At 45.0% G+C, this 21966-nt stretch overlaps 1 protein-coding gene across 1 annotated transcript in view; it reads right to left on the bottom strand.

Moving 5' to 3' along the window:
* Window positions 1–433: 433 nt before the first annotated feature.
* ANXA3 (annexin A3) overlaps window positions 434–21966 on the bottom strand; it is a 36570-nt gene continuing 15037 nt past the window's right edge. Inside the window, exons 5-13 of the mRNA XM_081332130.1 lie at window positions 20084–20197; window positions 19021–19111; window positions 13264–13343; window positions 10878–10934; window positions 9961–10054; window positions 8789–8884; window positions 7051–7109; window positions 4961–5083; window positions 434–2406 (exon numbers count right to left, since the gene is read on the bottom strand). Of these exons, the coding sequence (XP_081188256.1) occupies window positions 2347–2406; window positions 4961–5083; window positions 7051–7109; window positions 8789–8884; window positions 9961–10054; window positions 10878–10934; window positions 13264–13343; window positions 19021–19111; window positions 20084–20197 (774 nt within the window). The 3' untranslated portion in view covers window positions 434–2346. The remainder of the gene's footprint in view (window positions 2407–4960; window positions 5084–7050; window positions 7110–8788; window positions 8885–9960; window positions 10055–10877; window positions 10935–13263; window positions 13344–19020; window positions 19112–20083; window positions 20198–21966) is intronic.

Below are 21966 nucleotides of genomic sequence, written 5' to 3'. Positions count from 1 at the left end.
TAGTTTCCATCCGTTGCTTCTTGTCCTGCCTTCGGGCGCTTTGGGAAATAGGTTGACACACACATCCCCTCTTCTTTGGGGCAGCCCCTCAAATACTGGAATACTGCTATCATGTCAGTGATTCACTTAATAATGTGGCAAGAAAAGTCATATAATGGGGGGAAACTCACTTAAGAACAGAACAGAACAACGGAGTTGGAAGGAACCTTGGAGGTCTTCTAGTCCAACCCCCTGCACTAGCCGGAGACCCTATACCAGGGGTAGGCAACCTTGGCTCTTTTATGACTCGTGGACTTCAACTCCCAGAATTCCTGAGCCAGCCATGCTGAGGGGAAAGGGAGATCTTTCCAAGCTGAGCCATGCTGGCTCAGGAATTCTGGGAGTTGAAGTCCACGAGTCATGAAGGGGCCAAGGTTGCCTACCCCAGCCCTATACTATTCTCGACAAATGGCTGCCCAGTCTCTTCCTGAAAACAACCCCAGTGATGGAGCACCCACAACGTCTGGAGGCAGGTTGTTCCACTGTCTAGTTGTTCTCACTATCAGGAAAGTTCTCCTTGCTTTTAGGTTGCTTCTTTCCTTGATTAGCTTCCATCCAATGAACTGACTCGCCTAGCAGTAGAAAGTTTGGGCTCAGTTTATGATGATAAGTCGAGGGCTGCCTGCAAGGCACAGAAAAAAGAAGTTCTGCATTTGCTTCTACTAGCTTTTATTCCGTTCCAGGCAGCGAGATTTGCTTTTCGATTTTATTTCAAAGGAGAATCCGAGAGGGCTTTCCCGTGGTCAGCAGGACCCGCTCGTTTGGATGATCCAAGATAGGCGTGGACCATTTCATCTCCACTGCAGCCTTATCATCCCTGCAATCTGCAGCCAGGCTGGCTCCTCACTCTCTTATTCAATCCCACGAAAGGATGTCACAAGAAAAACTCCGCCAGTAGAAAGGGGAGCCCGCCAGGGGAGCCCGCAAAGATGAGTCAGTGAAAGCAGCCGCATCAGCCGTGGCCCATCCTTTGCCGGTTCCCACGATGGAGTCAGTTCAAAGCAACTAAGAGAAATCCTCAAACATTCTGAGCATAAGACAGCAACTACAGACAGCTCCTTCTAAAGGGAAGTAAAACACAACCAGGGCAATTTTCAACACCACATTAATTTAACCCAGAGATGCCACATAGACTAAAACCCAGGACTTCCTCCCAAGCAGCAGCCAAAATGAGGACAACAATGTCTTCTCTTCACTATGAATGTGTGTTCTTAAGTGTATCGTAAGTTACTGGCTATTTCAGGTGTTGGCCACCGTCACGACGTCTTGCATTATAGCACGGGTGTCAAACTCGCCGCCTCACGTGACGTGTCGCCATGTATCGTGGCTGTTTTTTTGCATTGTCGGAGCTGGGGTGGGCACAGCCTACTCACGATGCAACTGGCCCGCGGGCCGGCAGTTTGGCACCCCTGCATTATAGTTGCAATAAAATAACACGGCAAAGCAAAAATGGCAACATTAGCACTGATGTCTTGCATGTTCTTTTTGGTAAAGTTTTGGCTATTTTTATTCTTCGTTTTAAAAGGAAACTTTTACCGTTTAATTTTGAGCTCTCTAGGGGTAAGAAAAATGGGCCAGAGATGCTACTTTAGTCAATCCCTTTATTATCTAGTTTCAAAAAGATGTTCCAGAGTTTGCAGGAAGACAAACCTAAAACTTGACTGCAACTTTAAAGCAGCTACATCAATGCAGCTGCTTTAAACAGTTGTTGGCAGGTTCTAGATTCATGTTCCCCTGTGGTCCATAGCATTTTTTCAAATTATTAAGCAACCCTATGCATTTTATCTCCTTTCCTAAGGTACAGTACCTCAGATCTTTAATACAAATAAAGCACTTTTGAGATAGCTGTGCGTTGCATGCAAGATGCAGTAACCCCCTTTTGTTAAGCTGGAACTTTGGACAGCCAAAACAACACAAGAGCAATTCAAGACTAGCAAAAGAAAAACTCAGCTCAAACACAGTTGTTCCTAGTTGCTGGACGTGCACGAAACACTGTGTTGTATCTGAACTGCTTCCAGCTTCCAATTTTGCAGGGTTCATTAATTTCTGGCAGATTACGGTATTGGCCTCTGCAATTTGGAGTGCAGATTTCACCCCAAATTCACAGTGTGGGATAAAATCAGTGTCATCAAGTGCCTGAAGATACTGTGCGTAGGAAAGTAAACATCTGTTTGTTATGATAGCTAATTAAAAAAAAAAATAACTGAAGAGAGGAGTGGCAATTCTCACACTTGCTTAAATATCTAAAAGCTCTATGAACTGGGGAAAGCAACTGGAAACTGGAGCAGTTAGCCTGAGTTGGCCTCATCAGTCGTCTCCACCACAGATTTTCAGAATCGTGCGCCGATAATCCCCAGAAGAATCGGACTGCAGGAAAAAAGATGAAGAGTAACATTATTTTCAAGCAGCTTACAGCCCTCCCATAATTACACAGACAAGTCTCATTTTCCTTTATTGCAAACTTTTAAAAGCACTCTGATTTTATTTTGGTAGTTTTAGGTGGCTTTCTTCCCCCACCCCCCACCCCTGGTTGTTTAAAATTTGATTTCCCATTTGGAACAAGCACCAATCAATGGACCACCTGCCCAATTTCGATGATATTTTCAAACCTACAGAGGGTTGAACCTGTTTGATAAGAATGCCAGTCACAGGGATGAAAACAGAATCTGTCTGAAATTGCATCTGTTGTTAGCTCAAGTCAATATTTGAAAAGTGCTCCCAAATAGAATAGAATAAGAGTTGGAAGGGACCTTGGAGGTCTTCTAGTCCAGCTCCCTGCTCAAGCAGGAGAACCTATAGCATCTCAGACAGGTGACTGTCCAGTCTCTCCTTAAAAACCTCCAGGGATGGAGCACCCACTATTTCTGGAGGCAAGCTGCTCCACTGGTTAATTGTTATTAGTTTCTCCTTAATTCCAGGTTACTTCTTTCTTTGGTCAGTTTCCAACCATTGTTTCTTGTCTTGCCTTCAGGTGCTTTGGTGAACAACTTGGCCCCCTCTGCCATGTGGCAGCCCCTCAGATACTGGAACACTGCTATCATATTTGTGTGATTTCTCTGTCTCTCCTGACACAAACTTTGGGGTTGTCTGTCTTACGCAACTCAGTAGCTCACAGCCTTGTTGGAACACTAGCACAAAATCCTTCCGTGTAACAGGAATTTTGAAATCTGGAGCAAGCTACATCTTGTTCCATAATGCTCAGAACTCATGCAGTGAAAGAGGGAGACAGAGACAGAATTTATCGTTTGTCAACTCTCCCCATGAAGAACTCAGAAATTCTGTTTTTCATTCAGAGAGGCACTGCCATGATCAAGTTCCAGCTACTCCCGCTGAACACATTTGCAGCCCCCTATCACGTTAAGCCATAACGTGGTTTGCTTCGTCGTCGCAGCTTAGTTTACCACGTGAGCCTCATCCCTGGGATTTGTAAAGATGGGAGCAAAATCAACCTGCTTAGCAAAATCAACCTGCTTCAGTGTGAACGAGTTTCATTTGCACGAATACACAAAGCTAGTCTCCCTGGTAATGTGTGATTAACAAACCAGGATTGCAGACTGCCTTAGAGAAAGAAGAAGGAAGCCGCTCGTCCCTGAGCTACACAGCAGACTTGTGGAAGCAGCCATAATTTTGGCGTGGCTGCAAGGAATTATGGGTGTGCTGAAAATGGTGGCTACTTTCAGGAGGCAGCCATGCGTGTGGGGAGTAGGGGCCAAGCCTTGTGGGGATCCGGTGGGATGGGATGGCGGGAGAGAGGGGGGGCACTGCAGTGTCCCAGCAGTCAGTCATGTCAAAGTAATTATGATTTAGTAGCTGACCGGCAGAAGTGATATACGGTGGATGAGTCAGCAGAGTATATGGGGGTAGCATCCCATTCAGAGACTGCGTCTGAGGAGAAGAGCAGTTGGAAGCTGCTTGCTCACTTCAACCGTTTGAATATAACTGACTATCTTGTATTCTGTATGCTCCCTCAATATTGTTGTTTCATATTGTATATTAAACCACAGTTCTTTTAACAAACCACGGTCAGATATTCATGCTCCTGTGTTATCACAAGAGGAAAACAAGAAAAAGGCTGTGATAATTTACATTTTTAAAGAACAAATCATAAGGGCGAATGACCATGGGCGTGCTGTAAGTTTGAAATCCGGTCACAAGTAGCTGTTGGGGGGGGTGTTTGTCATAATTTTGAAGAGCCACAAAGTGACTGATCTCGATAAAGGAGAATATTTGTAACTCAGGATTGAAATGAGGGGGTCCTTGATGCTCTTGGTAGCTCAGAGTTGAAATGAGGGGTCCTTGGTGTCTATGGAGATTCTCAGTCATGCAGGTCATGGTTGTCCCAAAGGTGCTTATTTACGAGGCAACTGGACTTCCTTGTTTTTCTTTGAAGACGTTTTCCTTCTCATCCAAGAAGCTTCATGTTTCTTGTACAGCAGAGCTAAAGAAGCTTCTTGGATAAGAAGCGAAACGTCTTCAAAGAAAGACAAGGAAGTCCAGTTGCCTCTTGAAAAAGCATCTTTTGGGACGACGGGTCCTTGGTGCTCTCTGAGCTTGGTGGTTTCCTTGCAGATATTTCATTACCCAACTAGGTAACATCTTCAGTGCACTGATGATGTTACCTAGTTTAGGCAATGAAACATCTGCAAGAAAACCACCAAGCTCAGAGAGCACCAAGGACCCCTCCCCTCAAGTGACTGGTCATAAAGCGAGGACTACCTTTACTTGAAATAAGCAAGGATCTGGATTTGTTCCATCTAAACAAGCTGAATTAGCCAGCCACGAATACACCATGTTTAAAATCTTCACAATAAGCCAGAATACTCCAGCATCCTACCTTACGGTTTGCCATTTCTGCTTACAATCTGATCACCAACCCCTAGAAATTTGGAGAGTCCCTGAAAAATGAATTGAAAATACTCACACTAAGAGCAGAATGCAGAGATTCTCCATAAAGGTTCTTATATTCCTCGCGAATATCCAGAAGATCAATTTCTGACCTGGATACTAGAACTCTGGTCAATGCGATTTCATTAGTTCCAGGTCCCTAGAAACAAGGGAGAGAGGGGTGGGGGGGAAACACCCTCATTAAGGATGAGTTTTTTTGCTGAGATTTATAAACTCTGCTTTCAAAAACACAGAGTCTATAAGCACGCACATTTTTACCCCAGAGACCCACACCGCTTTAAATATTCAAAACATAAGCAGATCAGTGTTTAGAACTCAAAGAGTTATGACATTTAATCAGTATTTCAAAACTGGGGATCCCTAATATCTAAATGCGGTTTAGATAATAGCTAAGTATTTATGCCCGGCTTTATCTATAATGGTTCAAAAGCTGCCTTCCATAGTTGTTGGACTAAAACTTGGTCATTAAGCGAAGCGGTTGCTAAGTGAAGTCCTTACTGTGCTCACATTCTTACTTCAGCTTACCTACTATTTATAGACCCGTGAAGATCATAAGCCTGAGATGGGTTGAAAAGTTGCTTTTTCATTACCCTTGTAACTGCCAAAGATCACTGTAAAGACGGTCGCTAAATGAGGACTAGCTGCATTAGCATATGATAGACACATGAAACCTCCTCATCGTGGCTCTATTTACATGCTGCACTGACCCTGGTGACTGAATAAACCTGTTTTCTGGCTGTGCACAATCCAACTAATCAAGTAATCTAAAAACTAACTATGATTTAATGCTGACCAAGATTAACATATTGCACAAATGCATTGACTAACTGACCAGGTTAAGTACAGGGCCTGATCTCAGCGCCAGAATAATTTCCCTAATCCATCTATTCTAATTCTCCTCCTTTTTATTATTATTATCTCTTTACATCAACAGGAAATGGGGCTAAAGTGACTTCATGAACATAATGATCCCCTAGAAAGGATCTTTTGTGCAATAACACCATGATGTGTGTGACATTATTGTGGCTTCTACCAAATGCTGAAGCATTCAAGCAGGTTTTTCCAGGGAATCCCCAAGTTTGGAAGGGACCTTGGAGGTCTTCTAGTCCAACCCTCTGCTCAAGCAGAAGACCCTACAGGGGTAGGCAACCTTGGCTCTTTTATGCCTCGTGGACTTCAACTCCCAGAATTCCTGAGGCAGCATGGCTCAGCTTAGAAACATCTCCCTATCCCCTCAGCATGGCTGGCTCAGGAATTCTGGGAGTTGAAGTCCACGAGTCATAAAAGAGCCAAGGTTGCCTACCCCTGCCCTATACCATTCTAGACAAAAGGCTATCCAGTCTCTTTTTGAAAAACTCCAGTGGTGGAGAAACCACAGCTTCTGGAGGCAGGTTGTTCCACTGGTTAATTGTTCTCACTGTCAAGAAGTTTCTCCTTAGTTCTAGGCTGCTTCTCTCCTTGATTAGTTTCCATCCATTGTTTCTTGTCCTGCCTTCTGGTGCTTTGGAGAATAGGTTTGATCCCCCCCTTCTTTGGGGCAGCCCCTCAAGTATTAGAAGACTGCTATTGTATCACCCCTAGTCCTTCTCTTCATTAAACTAGGCCAGGGGTAGGCAACCTCGGCTCTTTTATGACTCGTGGACTTCAACTCCCAGAATTCCTGAGTCAGCTATGCTGGCTCAGGAATTCTGGGAGTTGAAGTCCACGAGTCATAAAAGAGCCGAGGTTGCCTAGCCCTGAACTAGGCATACCCAGTTCCCTCAATTGTTCATCATATGACTTAGTATCCAGACTCGCTATCATCTTTGTTGCTCTTCTCTCCCACCTTTCTAGAACACAACACGTTTTCCAGACCAAAAAAACAACAACAACAACCCCAACCCTCTGCGTTTACATGGTGATCATGGTTTAAATCTCAAGGTGTTTGTCTGTTGAATCAAGCAGAAGGCTATAATTTGCTGGGAGAACAACCAATCTGCAGGTTTCAGAAAGAACCTGGTTTGAAATTGTAAATAACTGGCAGGTAGTATTGTAGGCACTAATGGGCAACGTGGGTGGTGATGCTTTACAATCTGGCTTTGGGAAAACGACCTCATACTGTCTTACCTTTAAGGATTTGTTCACTTTTTCAGCAAAGAAGGCAGGCATATTATTTGCACATTTCACTATGAAAAGAGAGGAAAAATAAAATTGAAAATAAGCCTTTTATACTGTCTGGCTATATTTCGAACAGGATCGGAATACGAAGCAGAAAATATCCTGGTAAATTGTTTAAGCATTTGCAAATCATCCCACAGATTAAACGCATGGACAAGAAGTGGGATGTACATAAATAAATAAAATATTAACCTGAGGGCTCATGCTTGATTGCTATCATTTGCATGGTTTCCTTATTACAGCCCTCTTGTGCATAATTTAATATTTACATTTTGCAGAGCGGTTTGGGCAGATTTTCATCAGATAAAAAAATGAAAGCATCTATCAAAGTGTAATTGACCTTTTTGGGGGCAAATTGGAAATTACATTTTGGGTTGGGATTAGTGTAAAAAAAATGTATCCTCTTTAGCTGCTGTATATGGTTTAAGATTAAATCTACAGTCTGCTTTTCCACTAAAAAAACGCTCAAAATAAGAGCAAGAAAGGACAAAATGTTGCTAAATAAACCTCAACAGGAGGGATGGAAATGTATTTTGAGGTATAAAATTCCCCATTTGGGGGGCAAACAAGGGCTTTGCAGGAATGGGGAAAGTGGCACTCACTTCTTCCACTGTATTTATTTATGCACAGCCACAGATGCCCAAACATACCAAAACCAAGACTTTTTAAAAGGATTCTAAACTCAATATATCCTAATGAATATCAGGCTTGTAATTGGGCCATTTCCTACACTTAGCCCTCATTTAATAGCGAATTAGAGCAGAGTTCTCCAATCTTTCCAGGTTTGCGTACTGGTGTGTGTGTGTGTGTGTGTGGGGAAAGATGTTTCCACGAGAGTGGTGGGCTAGTGTGCACGTGTGCACCCTCCATTTACACAAGCAGTAAGCACACATGCCCGCTGCTTGTACAAATTGGAGTGTGCACACACTTGCGCGCCCTCTGCTTGCATAAGTAGGGGTGTGCACGGGCACTCACCCACTACTTCAGTGGCCCGGTTCTGAAAGGCTCAAGACCCAGTAGTGGGCCGTGGCCTGGGGGTTGAGTACCCCTGAATTAGAAAACCAACTTATCCTGCTAAGCAAAAATCAAAGCACAATAAAATGCTATCGTCAAGCTTCAAAGAACGCTTATGCTGATACACCTCTGCTGCTTCTTAGCTTGTCTACAGACCCAAGGGGGAGGAGGGTAAATGGAATGTGATCCGCAGGTGTTTATTTGCATGGGAATCAAGGTTGTTCCAGAATTGTTTATTGAAAGCCCGAGATTTTTTCCCCCTCACAACAATTATCTGAAGATTAATTGGACAACGTGACTTGCACTGTCGGGGGCGGCGGGGAGGGAGTTTCTATACTTTTAATATATCATTCTGGCAACAAATTGCCAGAGCTGGTTTTCTATTCATCTGTGCTGATATGGTGTGCTCAATAAAGTTTTGCATTAGAGACTGGAATGTGTCAGCTGTGCTTACTTCGTTGGGATCATCAGTCAGAACCTTGACAGCTATAGGCATTAAGGATGGCAATTGATCCAATCACACACACACACACACACACAAATACATACATATACACACACATATGCATTGTATATATAGAAAGAGAGCAACCCTCCATTTAGAAGGTTCAGAAGAATAGTGTATAAATACACACACATACACACTCACAAGATCATCACATGCTTCCCTTACCTACGGCCAAAAGGAGTTCGGCAAAATCACCCGACGTTTCGTTCAGGATAGTGTCCTCCATCCGGTGCCCACTAAGCTTTTTGTACTCCTCAAATGCTTGAGAGAGGGCAAAGGAGAACAATGTCAGTGGTGTAAGCTGCATGTACTTTAAAGATGCCTGAACAAAAAGCCTGGAGCATTTTTACTTCTGCATCTACAAGCTCTCCCTCTTTTACAATATATAATTTGTAACAGCCTGAAATCCTATTTTCCATGATTGCTTTTTTTTAAAAAAAGAGTTTCTAGTCTGTCTTTCTTAGGATATTAAAATAGCAGCCACATCTAACAAAAAAAACCTTGTTGCTTTCCAACAGAAATAGCCTTCGACTGACAACAATTCGTTCAGTGAACGTTTGAAGTTACAACGGCACTGAAAAAAGTCTAGTTTTTCACACTTTGTGGCTGTTGCGGCATCCCCATGGTCACATGATCAAAATTTTAATGCTTCGCAACTAGTTCAGATTTATGATGGTGGCAGTGTCCCGGAGTGACTTGATTACCTTTTGCAACCTTCTGACAAGCAAAGTCAGTTGGGAAGCCAGATTCATTTAACAACAGTGTTACTAACTTAACAACTGCACTGATCCACTTAACGACTGTGGCAAGAAAGGTGGTAAAATGGGGCAAAACTCATTTAGGAAATGTCTCGCTTAGCAATATAAATTCTGGGCTTAATTGTGGTTGTAAGTCGGGGACTACCTATCACTTTTTAAATTTTTGGAGGAAAAGGAAGGAAGGAAGGAAGGAAGGAAAGAAGGAAGGAAGGAAGGAAGGAAGGAAGGAAGGAAGGAAGGAAGGAAGGAAGGAAGGAAGGAAGGAAGGAAGGAAGGAAATAACAACAGCACTTAGACTTATATACCACTCCATAGTATTTTACGGTGCTCTCTGAGTGATTTCCAAAGTCAGCATCTTGACACACACACACCAACAATCTGGGTCCTCATTTTACCAACCTCGGAAGGATGGAAGGCTGAGTCAACCTTGAACTGGTCAGGATCGAACTACTGGCAATGGAATGCAGAGTTTTTGCCTGCAATACTGCATGCTCACCACTGGGCGCCCCAGCTAACCATGCAAGAACAGCTCAATGTGCCTCAGTTTTATTTTAGTGTAGAAGACAATCCGTTTCTTACTGAGTTTGAGTTGAGCAAAGCTGCTGGAGCTCAGAATCTCAATGAATTTGGTTTCATCCGTTCCCCATCTCTTCTCACCAGCACTGTACAGGATCTAGAAAACAGGAGTGGAAGGAGCATAGAAACGGCTGCTCTTTTGCTTTGCCCCTACAATATTTCAAATAAAGTACCCAGGGCAATTATCATGCCAATTATATACTCAAGGCTTTCCGAGATAATCAGATTAAATCCTGCTGCTAATACTTTCATTTGGCAGACAAGCCAACTCATTTTTTTTTTGGGGGGGGAACTGTCAGAAGAAGGAAGAAGTATTTGATATGTTGACTGCTTTGAATTACTTATACAGTAATAAAGCCAGGATAAAAATCAAGTAAATAAATAGAGAGTTGAGGACCCCCACCAACTAATTCTAGGACAGCTGAGGGCTGGGTAGACACATGAGATGCTCAGTGGTATCCACAAAGAGGGGGAGGTTAAAAAATTCAAGATGGAGACACCAACGCTGCACAAACAAAGCCTTTTCCTTCTTTTTACATGAGTGTTGCAATACGGACACCCTGGACTACTATGTCTGGGCTGCTAAATGCAAACAGCCACTAGAGGGCAGCAAAGTGATTCAGAAAACCTTTGTCACCATCTTGTGTTCATCTGGCTTTTTCAGACTAGGTCAGAGTTTCTCCAGCTCACCATGCTGGCTGGGGAATCTTAGGAGTCGAAGTCCACACACTTTAAAGTTGTTCAGATGGAGGAAAACCAGCCTAGATTTTTTAATGTAGATAAATACGGCATTTTCAAGCCTGGATATCTGCCTTCGGATTCGAGTTTAAAAAAGCAGAAGGGCCTTTAAACAATTTGGAGATTTTTTTTAAAAAAAATTACAGGACCCTGCAGCTAGCTCTTTTCCAGACTGTGATTACCTGCGCATCTCTCTTTGCTACCTCTTCATGGGCCGTTGTACTGTCATCTCTTCTGGCCTGTGATAGGATTGAAAAGAAGAAAAACATGAGCCCAAAATGAAACCTCAAATTAAATAACATACAACAGGATCCTGACTTCTCTGCAAGTAAGATGCATAATTCCTTCCCAAAGGGACTCTTGTTGCATTTCTGTTGCAATCCAGTTACTTATAGAAATACGAACAGGAATAACCAGGTTTATGATGGATGGATCCTCCATGACTTCAAGCAGCAGAAGCTCAAAGGTGGGCAGTTGAGGGTACTTTCAGGGAAGAGAGGAGAATCAGAAAAATTGATGTCCTTTTAACAACTTCTAGCCTTTTTCTGGATTAATTCTGCGAATGCAATTGAAGCAGTCCTATCTGGCTGGGGAATTCTGGGAATTGAAGTCCACACACCTTAAAATTGCCACGGTTGGGGAATACTGTTCTAAGGGAAGAGACTAAAGCAGTCTCCATTATTTTGCTGACCAGTATCATTTCACATGGCTATAGCCTTTTTTTAATGCCCTATGTCAGGAGTAGGCAACCTCGGCTCTTTTATGACTCATGGACTTCAACTCCCAGAATTCCTGAGTGACTCAGGAATTCTGGGAGTTGAAGTCCATGAGTCATAAAAGAGCCGAGGTTGCCTACCCCTACCCTATGTCAACTCTACAACAAACCTGGCTGCAGCCATCTTGCCTGTTCTAGGTTGCCACACGAAAGGGAGGGGGGATGGAGTAGCTCTGTTAGTCTAAACAATATTGTGTCCTATGGGAACCAAGGTCATTCTCTCGCTTGGGAGAAGAGGGTTGGGCATTTTGTTAGAAAGCCCGCCAAACTCCTCTATTGGGTAGTGTAGTTATTGCATGGCACTGGGGTGGGAACTTTTATTTTGTAATAGCGTAACTCAGAGGTCCCTAACCTTTTGGACACCAGGGAGAGAGGTTTTTCCACGGACCGGAGAGTGTGTGGTTTTGTGTGCATCCCGCAGATGGGGCTTTGCTTGTTTGTGAGGACTGGTTGCTGGCATAACGCGGCCCGGTACCGGTCCATGGACTGGGGGTTGTGGACCCCTGGTGTAACTCTTTGCAGGGAATTTCAGACTTGGTTCCACTTTTGACTGTGCTGATATTTTGTATCCAATAAACATGTTCTTTGAGGAAGATTCAAGCCTCGGAGTTCAGATTTATTAAGTTCAATCCATCGGAACCATGGCACCCTATTTGTCACAGATCAATCTTCGAGAATAGAGAAAATGTTGCGCAGCTTTTCTTTCTAGGAATCAAAACACTGAAGATGTTTTGTGTGTGTTCCCAAAATTGGGATGCCTTTCCTTTGGAGGAATGCTGGTGGCTATCTCACCCAACGTCTGGAATGACGTGGGAATTACACCTAGACCTAAACCTAGACCTAGTTCTAGAACTAGGCCTTCTTCTAGAACTAGAACGGAAACGTAGACTTAGAACTAGGTCACTTTTATTTAAAGATGTCCAAAGAGGGATCAGAGCCTGACCCCTCACAAGGGGCATGTGCAATCTGTCAAAATGGATGGCCCGATAGGAATTAATATAATGGGTTAGATTAGTTCATTTGTGAATAGCTGCACCACATGAGGGCCTTACAATAAGACACAGGTAGTCCTCAACGTACGGCCACAACTCAGTCCAAAATTTATGTTGCTAAGTGAGAAATTTGTTAAGTGACTTTTGCCCCATTTTATGACTTCCCTTGCCACCTTTGTTAAGGGAATCACTGCAGTTGTTAAATTATTAACATGGATGTTAAAGGAATCTGGTTTCCCCACTGACTACTACTACTACTACTACTACTACTACTACTACTACTACTACTACTACTACTAATAATAATAATAATAATAATAATAATAACAACAACAACAACAACAACAACAATAACAATAATAATATAGTTGGAAAGGACCTTGGAGGTCATCTAGTCCAACCCCCTGCTCAGGCAGGAAACCCTACACCATTTCAGACAAATGGCTGTCCAGTCCCTTCTTAAAAACTTCCAGTGTTGGAGCATTCACCGCTTCTGGTGGCAGGTTGTTCCACTTTGCTTGTGGAAAGGTAGCCAAAGGTTGCCAAAAGTGTTCACGTGATCTGCAACCCTCATAAATGTGAGTCGGGGTGGTGGTGGTCAAGCATCTGAATGTAAATCACAAGACCGTGGGGATGCTGCCACGGTCATAAGTGTGAAAAAATGGCCCTAAGTCCCTTTTCCCCCATGCCGTTATGACTTCAACAGGTCCCTAAGCAAACTGTTGTAACTTGAGGACCACCTGTACATTACACAAGGCAAGTGCAAGGTCATTGATACAAATCTGCTAAAAGCTGCCTTACATCAAGCAGGGCCAAGAGAGTCCTTTTGGTGTCTCCGGATGTGTCCCAGCCCACGTCCTCGTTCATGCTGGACCTATAAACTGGAACCAAAAAAATCAGAGTTAGTGACGCTTGCTCAGACAAGTAGTAGTTAAGGAACCCTCTGCCTGAACACCTAAGTGGATTGTATACTGTCAGTATAAGAAGTCCTCGACTTACAACAGTTCATTTAGTGACATTTAGTGACCGAGGTTACAACAGCACTGAAGAAAGTGACCTATGGGCAGAGTCTGACGATCAGGACACGGGCGGTCTTGTCAATGTTATCTGGGAGGAGTTTGATTCTGTGACCCCTGATGAAGTGGACAGGATTATGGGGAAGCTGAGTTCCACCACATGTTTATTGGACCCGTGCCCTTCTTGGCTGGTTTATGCAGCTAGGGAGAGGACACGAGGCTGGCTCCAGGCGGTTATATCTGCTTCTTTGAGTGAGGGTTGTTTCCCCACCATCTTGAAGGAGGCGGTGGTGAGACCTCTCCTCAAGAAGCCTGCCTTGGACCCAGCTGTATTGAACAACTTTCGTCCAGTCTCCAACCTTCGCTTTCTTGCGAAGGTTGTTGAGAGTGTGGTGGCGCATCAGCTCCCTCTGGTCCTGGATGAAGCGGATTATCTGGACCCTTACCAATCGGGTTTCAGGCCCGGGCACAGCACGGAGACGGCATTGGTCGCTCTGGTGAATGATCTCTGGAGGGCTCGGGATAGGGGGTATTCCTCTGTCCTAGTCCTATTAGACCTCTCGGCGGCTTTCGATACCATCGACCATGGTATCCTGCTGCAGCGTCTCAGGGGATTGGGAGTGGGAGGCACGGTTTTTCAGTGGTTCTCCTCCTATCTCCTGGGACGCTCGCAGTCGGTGTTGGCAGGGGGGCAGAGGTCGACCCCTAGGACTCTCGCTTGTGGAGTTCCTCAGGGGTCGGTCCTCTCGCCTCTCCTGTTCAACATCTATATGAAACCGCTGGGTGAGATCATTCGTGGTTTTGGAGTTGGGTATCATCAATATGCTGATGATACCCAACTTTTTATTTCGACCCCAAACCACCCCAGTGATGCCCTCGCTGTGATGTCCCATTGCCTGGAGGCGGTTCGGGTCTGGATGGGGAGGAACAGACTTCAACTCAACCCTGACAAGACTGAGTGGCTGTACATTCCGGCTTCCCGAGACACCTGGGATGTTCCACCTCTTTCTATGGGGGGTGAGCTTTTACCCCCTGTGGATAGGGCTCGCAACTTGGGAGTCCTCCTAGATTCACGACTCACTTTGGAGGATCACATAGTGGCCGTGACTAGGGGGGCTTTTGCCCAGGTTCGCCTGGTGCGCCAGTTGTGGCCCTATCTGGACCGGGAGGCCTTGTGTACGGTCACTCATGCACTCGTGACCTCTCGCCTAGACTACTGTAACGCTCTCTACATGGGACTTCCCTTGAAGACTACTCGGAGGCTCCAACTGGTACAGAATGCGGCCGCGAGAGTTGTCTTGGGAGTTTCCCGGTACTCCCATGTTACACCTTTACTCCGTGAGCTGCATTGGTTACCAGTTGTCTTCCGGGTAAGGTTCAAGGTTTTGGTTATGATCTTTAAGTCCCTACATGGCATGGGTCCGCGATACCTCGAGGACCACCTGCTGCCGGCGTCGACTCCCCTCCGCCCTGTGCGCGCCCACAGAGAGGGCCTCCTCAGGGTGCCTCCTGTCAAGGAATGTCGACTGGTGGCCCCCAGGGGGAGGGCCTTCTCTGTGGGTGCTCCGGCGTTATGGAACCAACTGCCGGTTGAGCTCCGGATGGCATCAGACCTCCGATCCTTCCGTCGCGGGTTGAAGACCCATTTATTCGAACTAGCGGGTCTGGCCTGATGGGGGTACTTGGGTTTTTTATAGGTTTGTTTTATTATTCTGGTTTTAACTTGGGCATTAATTTAATTATCTTTTAATGTTTGTACTGTTGTTTATATTTATGCCCTGTGAACCGCCCTGAGTCCCTTTGGGAGAAGGGCGGTATAAAAATCTCAATAAATAAATAAATAAATAAATAAATTTTTCACCCTTAGGACCGTCGCAGCATCCCCATGATGGTCACCTGATTCAGACAGCTTGGCAACTGACTCGGATTTATGACGGTCGCCGTATCCCGGGGGTCACGTGATCCCCTTTCGCGGCCTTCTGACAAGTCAAGTCAATGGGGAAGCCGGATTCGCTTAGCAACCACGTTACTAACTTAAGAACTGCAGAGACTCGGTTAGCGACCACGGCAAGAAACGTCGTCCAATGGGGCAAAACTCGCTTAACAACTGCCTCGCTTAGTAACAGAAACCGGGGGAGGCCCTCACTTGGGGTCATAAGTGAAAGACTACCTGTAAACATCTTTCGATATTTCTCTTAATGATGCCAAAAAAAAAATACCACTGCACAACGTCGTATTCAGCCCTCTTGCGATGGAAGTTGTGCATCCATTTTGGCGGAGAAGCTGTCCTTTCTACAAAGCTTGTAATAAGCACAGATTGCAGTGGATAATCTGCCAGTTATCTTGTTCTGTTGCTAAACAGCTGATAGAAGGGAGATCTCTGTGGTTTATTTTCCATAGCCTCTACAGGGCAGGTTTTTTTTAAAATGCTAACTGTATAAGACAGAGGAGGAATTGATAAGCTAGATAAATAAGGTGTCATCTGAATGCATCAGTGTCCTCTGCCCTAGCCAACCTGGGAAAAACGCTTTGTCGTAGCAAACCAAAATATGTATCACTCCTAGGTATAATGTATAATCCAAGTCTGGTCTTACCAAGCTATTGTGAAGTGGTATTAAAACTTCACGTGATCTTGATTCTATCCCTCCGTTAATGCCGCCTAGAACTGTGCTGGTTTTTTGGAAGGCTGCAGCACATGGCTGGCTCGTATTAAAGTGACTGTCCACTAGGACTCCAAGATCCCTCTCACACTTAACTGCTATTGAGCCACGTTTCACCTAATATGTCCCTGTACATTTGGTTTTTCATAAGCCTTCCCTTATGCGGTGACTTCTAAACATGTTTAGAGCTACAGTTCTCAGAATTGTCAGGCTGCCTTTGACCATGAAATTGATTCATTCATTCATTCATTCATTCATTCATTCATTCATTCATTTTTTTGATAGCTGTCCATCTGAATCCATGACTCTGGATAGCTCCAAAATTCTGGAATTCTGGGAACCGAAGTCTCAAGGCACCCAAAGAGCACCCAAGCAGCCAATTTAACCGTCAAAACGGTTAACCTGCATTCCTTCACTCACAAGGTCAGCAAGTTTGGTGTTTACTGACCAGTCCATTCTGACTCAATCGATTTGTTCTTCGGTCCAGTTATATTTGTTTGGCTCAGCTCAGACCACCATGCAGTGAAGCAGGACCGTCAGATTCTATTCCCACCAATGAGCTTTCGACACCCTCACCAAGAGAAGAGACATCCATCTTCCAGATATTAATCGGTGCCACAGCCCTGGAAGAACTACACCAATTCCAGCTGTATAGGCTTCACTGGGCTGGCTGCATTCAATTTCCAATCCATCTTGGTCAGCCTCTCTGCAGTTGGGCAATTCATCTTCCCGAAAGGCAGCAGTGTCGTCTTTGGCTAGTGCCACTTATCAAAATAAAAGCTAGAGGGGACACGGGCCATGATCTAGCTAATACTAACTCAAGAGGGCCTGACTTAATGATGAGGGGAGATCCTCCACCCCGTGTGGACCTTTGCGCAAAACCTTTTAGACCAGAAAGGCACAATTTTCTTCAGCCGCAGACATGGAACTAGGATTCCAACTGTGAAAAGGTTTCTAAAATGGCCTAAAGGGTAAGAGAGCGCTCAACAAAATGAAAATACCCATTTTGTCCCAGAAGAGCCAGTGTGGTGTAAGGGATTAAGGCACCAGGCTAGAAACCAGGAGTCAGTGACTTCTAGTCCCACCTTAGGCATGGCCAATTTGGGCCAATTACCAGGAGACTCTGAGTTCTAATTCTGATTTAGGCATGAGAGCCAACTGGGTGACTCTGTGCCGATCACCTGGAGACGGTGAGTTCTAGTCCCACCTTAGGTATGAAAGCCAGCTGGGTGACTTTGGGCCAGTCTCTCTCTCTCTCTCTCTCTCTCTCTCTCTCTCTCTCTCTCTCTCTCTCTCTCTCTCCCCAGCCCACCTCACAGGGCTGTTGTTGTGGGGAAAATAGGAGGCGGAAGGAGTATTTGGTATGTCCACTGCCTTGAGTTACTTACAAAAACATAATAAAAATCATCACAAAGGCAGTATGAAAATTTAATGAAGAAATTTTTAAAAAATCTACTTAAAAGAGGTCCTACTCACTAGAGTGGTTGTTTATATCGTTAATAGTTGGCGTCCATCGGGGCTGATGGACCATCGGTGGAGAAACGAAGTGACTGTAACGGAGCCAACTAGATTGAAAAAGGAACCGCAAAGAGGGGATGCTACCCGTCTAATTCAACTTCCGCTGCTTCACAACTCACTCTGTCCACCAGGCTGACCTAACTTTTTCCTCCATTGTATTTCCATTTGCAATGAAGAGTTCCTGAAAGTTGGTATCAGCCATACTATCACTCAGTGAACACCACCTTGGCTAAAGGATTCTTCTCTAACCTTTTTCGGCAAGCTGTAGATGACGGCATAGCAAAAACCAGGGGCGCAGCAGTTTGCTGCCTCTGGACTTCTGGGCTAACTCTTTCCAGTACAGATAGTCCTCAACGTAGGGCCACAATGGAACCCCAAAATTTCTTTGGCTAAGCAAGGCAGTGGCTAAGTGAGTTTTGCCCAATTTTGTGACCGGTTGTGCCACGTATGTTTAGCAAATCACGGCATTCGTGAAGTGAATCATGCAGTCGTTAAATGAATCTGGCTTCCACCAGGGGAGACATGATAGCAGGGTTCCAGTATTTGAGGGGCTGCCACAAAGAGGGGGGGGTCCACTTATTTTCCAGAACACCAGAAGGCAAGACAAAAAACAAGGGATGGAAACTAATCAAGGAGAGAAGCAACCTGGAATTAAGGAGAAACTTCCTAATGGTGGGAACAATTATCCAGTGGAACAGCTTTGCCTCCAGAAGTTGTGGGTGGTCCATCACTCGAGGTTTTTAAGAAGAGGCTGGACAGCCACTTGTCTGAAACGGTACAGGGCAGGGGTCTTCAAACGTGGCCCTTTTATGACTTGTGGACTTCAACTCCCAGAATTCCTCAGCCTGGCTGAGGAATTCTGGGAGTTGAAGTCCACAAGTCATAAAAGGGCCACGTTTGAAGACCCCTGGTATAGAGTCTCCTCCTTGAGCAGGGGGCTGGACTAGAAGACCTCCAAGGTCCCTTCCAGCTCTACTCTGATTGAAACACACACCCCCACCACACCCCCAATTGCGTTTGCTTGTCAGAAGCCGTCTGGAAAGGTCAAAAATGGCAATCACATGACCTTGGGGCAGTGCAACGGCCATAAGTATGTGCCAGTTGCCGAGTGGCTTACATGTTGATCATTATGACCCTAGGGATGCTGAGTCATAAGTGTGAAAACTGGTCATAAGTCACTTTCTTCAGCACCTGTTGTAACTTTCAACACTCATTAAACAAATAGTTGCAAATAAATTACCACCTGTAAGATCAGATATCTTTCTGAGGTACTTTTCATTCCAGACTGGTTAGCTATTGCTCCATACGGAGAAATGAAGTGGCAAATACCTGGCAGGTATCTATTCAGTCAAGGCAGTTCTTACTTCTATAATAAGCCTGAATTACGTCTCTGATTTGCTGGGAGGTTCGAGAAGCCACGATCTCAATCAACGCCGTCTCATTAGTTCCCACGCCCTGGCAAGAATCACATTAAAAAAAAAGATGCTAATTTTTCCATTCGAGATTGATGTAGACCTAATTGCGTCTGGCAATCGCAGGATCCGCCACGAAGATGGTTAGAAATCTCAGAACAAGATAAATGACCCAGAGACAGACTGTTTCAACGTTAAAACATTCATTCTGGTAGAAGAAAAATGAGCCAACCCCCATCTCAGGCAAATGTTTGTAAACAGATTTCAGCACGATGGATCTCCATGGGTTACGGTTGTATTGAAATCGTTGAAACTCAGCCGTGCTAACACTGCAGTGGTTGATTAAAGGAAGCACCCGACAAATTGCTGGTTAATGACGTGAACTAACAAGAGTAGGGATAGATCAGGGCTAGGCAACCTCGGCTCTTTTATGACTCGTGGACTTCAACTCCCAGAATTCCTGAGTCAGCTATGCTGAGGGGAAAGGGAGAGTTTCCAAGCTGAGCCATGCTGACTCAGGAATTCTGGGACTTGAAGTCCATGAGTCATAAAAGAGCCGAGGTTGCCTACCCCTGGGATAGATGAAAGAGATCAACTGATTCACCAAAGCGTAACTGCTTGCTAAAAGTAAGGATTTAAAAATGTAGCTGCCCTCAGGAGGAATGGTGGGGAACACTGATGGCCCTGAAGGGGGACCGCTATCTTACGCATCATGGACAGTGTGTGTGTGTACATTAGGGCTGAACCACTTCATAATGCCTTGGTAAGACCACACACGGAATAGTGCATCCATTTTTGGTTGCCCCAATGTACAAAAGATGTTGAGACTCTATACCAGGGCTCTTCAAACCCGGCCCTTTTATGACTCGTGGACTTCAACTCCCAGAATTCCTCAGCCAGGCACGCTGGCTGAGGAATTCTGGAAGTTGAAGTCCACGAGTCATAAAAGTGCCACGTTTGAAGAGCCCTGGGTTAAGGATTAGCATTAAGAGGAGGACCATCTTTTTTGACTTACTTTGAGGGTTTGGTTAATTTCTTCTGCGTCAAATTCTGCAGGGGGAGTTACGAGAGCACACAGGACATGCCGAAAATCACCGAAGGTTTCTTCCTTCAAAGCATCTTTCAGCTCCTTCAAAAAAATAAAAATAAAACAGAGCCACGAATAATTCTCATTGTCAAGAATCCTGGGCAGCTTCAGCAATAATTTCTAATCCCGCTAATCACGACTGGGGATCATAAATATTTTAGCCCACCACATATGGAGGGCAGCTATTTAAAGCAGGGGCCTTCAAACTTGGCCCTTTTATGACTTGTGGACTTCAACTCCCAGAATTCCTCAGCCAGCATGCCTGGCTGAGGAATTCTGGGAGTTGAAGTCCACAAGTCATAAAAGGGCCAAGTTTGAAGACCCCTGCTTTAAAGAAAGCCATAGGGCAAATCCTGGCAGAGTCTCAGCTTTACTACATTGAGGAAATGTATCTGGTCAAAACTATTTTCTTTAGTTCTCAGTGAGAAATTGAAAGTCTTGGGTGGCCTGTGTCACCCCAGTTGCTATTACCCTGCAAAGACTTAGCTGGACCATATCACTTCATATATCGGCCCAGTTTTTGGATGGGATGGGCCAATCTCAAGGATCTGAACGTTTATTTTGACTGAATTTTTCTTCCTTTTCTTCCCTTTTTTTTTTAGGGAGGAACAGGAAATCCCTTCTCTGGGAGAACTCCTCTAATGACTCCTTTAGGTAAAGGTAAAGGTTCCCCCGCACATGCGTGCTAGTCGTTTCCAACTCTAGGGGCCGGTGCTCATCTCCCTTTCAAAGCCGAAGAGCCAGCGCTTGTCCGAGGATGTCTCCGTGGTCATGTGGCCGGCATGACTAGATGCCAAAGGTGCACAGAATGCTGTTACCTTCCCATCGTAGTGGTCCCTATTTTTCTACTTGCATTTTTACATGCTTTCGAACTGTTAGGTTGGCAGAAGCTGGGACGAGTAACAGGCGCTCACTCTGTTACACGGCACTCGGGATTCGACCCGCCAAACTGCCGACCTTCTGATCGACAAGCTCAGCGTCCTAACCCACTGAGCCACCGCATCCCTATGACTCCTTTAGAGATACAATATTTGGTTTTTATCCTGCCTTCTATTACTTTATAAGTAACTCAAAGTAGCAAACACACATAATACTCTTTCTTCCTCCTCTTTTTCCCAGAACACCCTGTGAGGTGAGTTGGGCTGAGAGACAGTTTCTGTCCCAAGATTACCCTGCTGGCTTTCATGCCTAAGGAGGGACTAGAACTCACGGCCACCTGGTAACTGGCCCAAAGTCGCCCAGCTACCTTTCATGCCTAAGGTGGGTCTAGAATTCACCGTCTCCTTGTGAATGACCCACTCAGTCAGCTGTCATGCCTAAGGCGGGACTAGAATTCACCATCATTGGTGATTGGTCCAAAGTCACCCAGCCAGCTGTCATGCCTAAGGCAGGACTAGAACTCACAGTGCCTGGTTTCCAAGCCAGCATCTTAATCACTGCACCAAGCTGGATCTTCCAGAGCCTTGGTGGAGCAGTGGGCTAATGCCTCCTTAAGTAACACCAGCTGCCTGCAATTAGTGCAGGTTCGCATCCCACCAGGCTCAAGATTGACTCAGCCTTCCATCCTTCCGAGGTAGGTAAAATGAGGACCCAGATTGTTGGGGGCAATAAGCTGACTTTGTAATAATGCCGCTTGTGGGGTTTGTGAAAGCCCTAATAAGCAGGCATATACATAGAATGAAGGCTACTGCTAAGCTTGTAAGCCGCCCTGAGTCTTCGGAGAAGGGCGGGATATAAATGGAATTAAAATAAAAAATAAAATAAAATAAATATTACTGCAATTGCCATGAAGAATCAGTGGCTGGAGATAA

This window comes from Vipera berus, assembly GCF_964194415.1.
Source record: "Vipera berus genome assembly, chromosome: 7".
In the NCBI taxonomy this organism is placed as follows: Eukaryota; Metazoa; Chordata; class Lepidosauria; order Squamata; family Viperidae; genus Vipera; species Vipera berus.
Note: the sequence above shows the minus strand (reverse complement) of the source record. Positions and strands in the feature narration are given on the sequence as shown.